Source organism: Haematobia irritans, chromosome 1, assembly GCF_050003625.1.
Source record: "Haematobia irritans isolate KBUSLIRL chromosome 1, ASM5000362v1, whole genome shotgun sequence".
NCBI classification, from domain to species: domain Eukaryota; kingdom Metazoa; phylum Arthropoda; class Insecta; order Diptera; family Muscidae; genus Haematobia; species Haematobia irritans.
Window position 1 is genome coordinate 264,618,400 of NC_134397.1, and position 2,927 is coordinate 264,621,326.

At 23.0% G+C, this 2,927-nt stretch overlaps 1 protein-coding gene across 1 annotated transcript; it reads left to right on the forward strand.

Annotated features, from left to right (window-relative positions):
* Window positions 1–1,863: 1,863 nt before the first annotated feature.
* LOC142219694 (NPC intracellular cholesterol transporter 2-like) lies at window positions 1,864–2,659 on the forward strand. Its single transcript, XM_075288565.1, has 2 exons — window positions 1,864–2,056; window positions 2,150–2,659. The coding sequence occupies exons 1-2, from the start codon at window positions 1,963–1,965 to the stop codon at window positions 2,545–2,547; spliced, it is 492 nt and encodes a 163-aa protein (XP_075144680.1). The 5' UTR covers window positions 1,864–1,962; the 3' UTR covers window positions 2,548–2,659.
* Window positions 2,660–2,927: the final 268 nt, after the last annotated feature.

Genomic DNA, 2,927 nt, shown 5'->3' on the forward strand with positions numbered 1-2,927 from the left:
AAATTTTGACAATATTTCCTATAGAAATTAAATTTTGACAAAATTCTTATAGAAATCAAATGTTGACAAAATTTTTATAGAAATCAAATTTTGAGAAAATTTTCTATAGAAATAAAATGTTGACAAAATGTTCTATGGAATTAAAATTATGACAACATTTTCTATGGAAATAAAATTTTTAAAAAATTTTGTATAGCAAAATGTAGCAAAATGTTCTACAGAAATGAGATTTTGACAAAATTTTCTATGGAAATAAAAATTTTGGCAAAATTTTCTATAAAAATAAAATTTTGACAAAAATTTTGTACGGAAATAAAATTTTTACAAAATTTTGTATAGAAATAAAATTTAGACAAAATTTTCTATAGAAATCAAATTTTGACAAAATTTTCTATAGAAATAAAATTTTGATAAAATTTTCTATAGAAATAAAATTTAGACAAAATTTTCTATAGAAATAAAATTTTGACAAAATTTTCTTTAGAAATAAAATTTTGATAAAATTTTCTATAGAAATAAAATTTTGACAAAATTTTCTATAGAAATAAAATTTTTACAACATTTTCTATGGAAATAAAATTTTGACAACATTTTGACCAAATTCTTATAGAAATTCAATTTTGACAAAATTTTTTATAGAGAAAGCATTTTGACAAAATGTTCAATGGAAATAAAATTTTCTATTAAAATAACATTTTAACAAAATTTTTTATAAAAATAAAATATTGAAAAAAAAATTCTATGGAAATAAAATTTTAACAAAATTTTGTATAGAAATAAAATTTTAACAAAAATGTTTATATAAGTAAAATTTTGACAAAATTTTCAACAGAAATAAAATTTTGACAGATCTTTCTATAGAAATCAAATTTTAACAAAATTTTCTACAGAAACAAAATTTTGACAAAATTTTCTGTATAAATGAAATTTTGACAAAATTTTTTAGAAACAAAATTTTGACAATATTTTCTATAGAAATAAAATTTTGACAAAATCCTTATAAAAATCAAATTTTGGCAAACATTTTTATAGAAATCAAATTTTTACAACATTTTCTATCGAAATAAAATTTTGACAACATTTTCTATGAAAATAAAATTTTTACAAAATTTTGTATAGAAATAAAATTTAGACAAAATTTTCTATAGAAATAAAATTTTGTCAAAATTTTATATAGAAATAAAACTTTGAGAAAATTTTCTATAGAAATAAAATTTTGACAAAATTTTCTATAGAAATAAAATTTTGACAAAATTTTCTATAGAAATAAAATTTTCACAAAATTTTCTATAGAAATAAAATTTTCACAAAATTTTTTATAGAAATAAAATTTTGATAAAATTTTGTATACAAATAAAATTTAGACAAGATTTTCTATAGAAATTTTCTATAGAAATAAAATTTTGACAAAATTTTCTATAGAAATAAAATTTTCACAAAATTTTTTATAGAAATAAAATGTTGATAAAATTTTGTATACAAATAAAATTTAGACAAAATTTTCTATAGAAATAAAATTTTGATAAAATTTTCTATAGAAAAAAAAAATTTTTGACAAAATTTTCTATAGAAATAAAATTATTTTTGGCACGAGCGGCAACCGTGCAAGTGCACCGAGCATGCTTAGAGGCAATTTACCCTCACAACTGAATGCTACGGGTAGTAGATATGATGGTCAATTGATAAGCAATCTAGGGCAGTAACAATCAACCAAAAAACAAAATCCTGAGAAGTGTGCATGGGAATATTTTGCAACTTTAGAAAGTGTGTTTATTCGATCGATAAGATTATAAGCGGTAAAATAAGCGAGTACAAAAGTACTTTTAGCGTTTAGTATAAATATTGGCAATAGCCAAAGGAAAGTATTCACATACTTTTCAGTAATCAAACTAACTGGAAGTGCTTTCAATAAAAATATATTGAATATTAACAAAAAAAAAAATCAAAACTAACCAATCCAATATGAGTAATCTAATGAAAGTAACAACAATTTTCTTGGCCATCTACTTAATGGTATTGACTAAAGAAATTTCAGCAGAAACACCTGTAAGAAAATGTAGGTCAAAAATACTCGTATATGATATAAAGATATAATTATATTAAGTATCATTAATTACTAACTAATTTACCTTTTTTAAATGTATTGTAGGTTCCAATGAAGCCCCATTACCTCTATCAGTTCAAGTGGACAATTGTTCGACTATGCCTTGTGACCTTTGGAAGGGATCTGAATCACAATTTACTGTACAATTTGTGGCCAATCGCAATGAAATTATGAATTTAAAAACAGTTGTGAAATTCACAACTTTGGGTGTTGAAATTCCATTCGTATTGGAAGCATCGAAAAGTGATGTTTGTACAAATCTTCTATATGGAGCCTATTGTCCTCTGTATAAGGATGAAGATGTCACCTATCATTTGGTATTACCCATTGAAAATCATCATCCAGAGGTACCCACAAAGGTTGAGATATCTCTAATAGACCAACAAGATGATAATAATATGGTGTCGTGTTTTGTTGTCGATGCCAAATTCAAAAGTCGTTAATTTAGTTCAAATATTATTTTAAGTAGCCCTAAGTCCTCAACATTGTATCAATGTTTTGTATGCCTTTGTAAGTTATGTCATTTAAGTAAATAAACTAATATATACGTTTTTATATTAACATCTAATACAATTTAATAAAACAAATTGTAAATGAATGGATCGTTTTGGGGGGTAGTATTTTATGTCTAATACGTTTTCAAATAAACTTGAAATTTTACCTGTAAGTCATTTGATTTTAACTGACAAAAGAAAAATAAAAATGTTATGTTGTAGAGATGTCGGATGTTGCATTAGACACAAATGTGCCTTCAACACATGTGCTCAGTCCAGGGCTGCCAATTTTGCCGATTTATCTGCATTTTGACAATTTGTTACTCAAA

Excerpts from the sequence above, each read along its gene's own strand:
- LOC142219694 (XM_075288565.1), top strand. The coding sequence starts at position 1,963 with ATGAGTAATCTAATGAAAGTAACAACAATTTTCTTGGCCATCTACTTA. Across the intron at positions 2,057-2,149 it reads AGAAACACCTGTAAGAAAAT|GTTCCAATGAAGCCCCATTA; the intron begins GTAGGTCAAAAA and ends AATGTATTGTAG.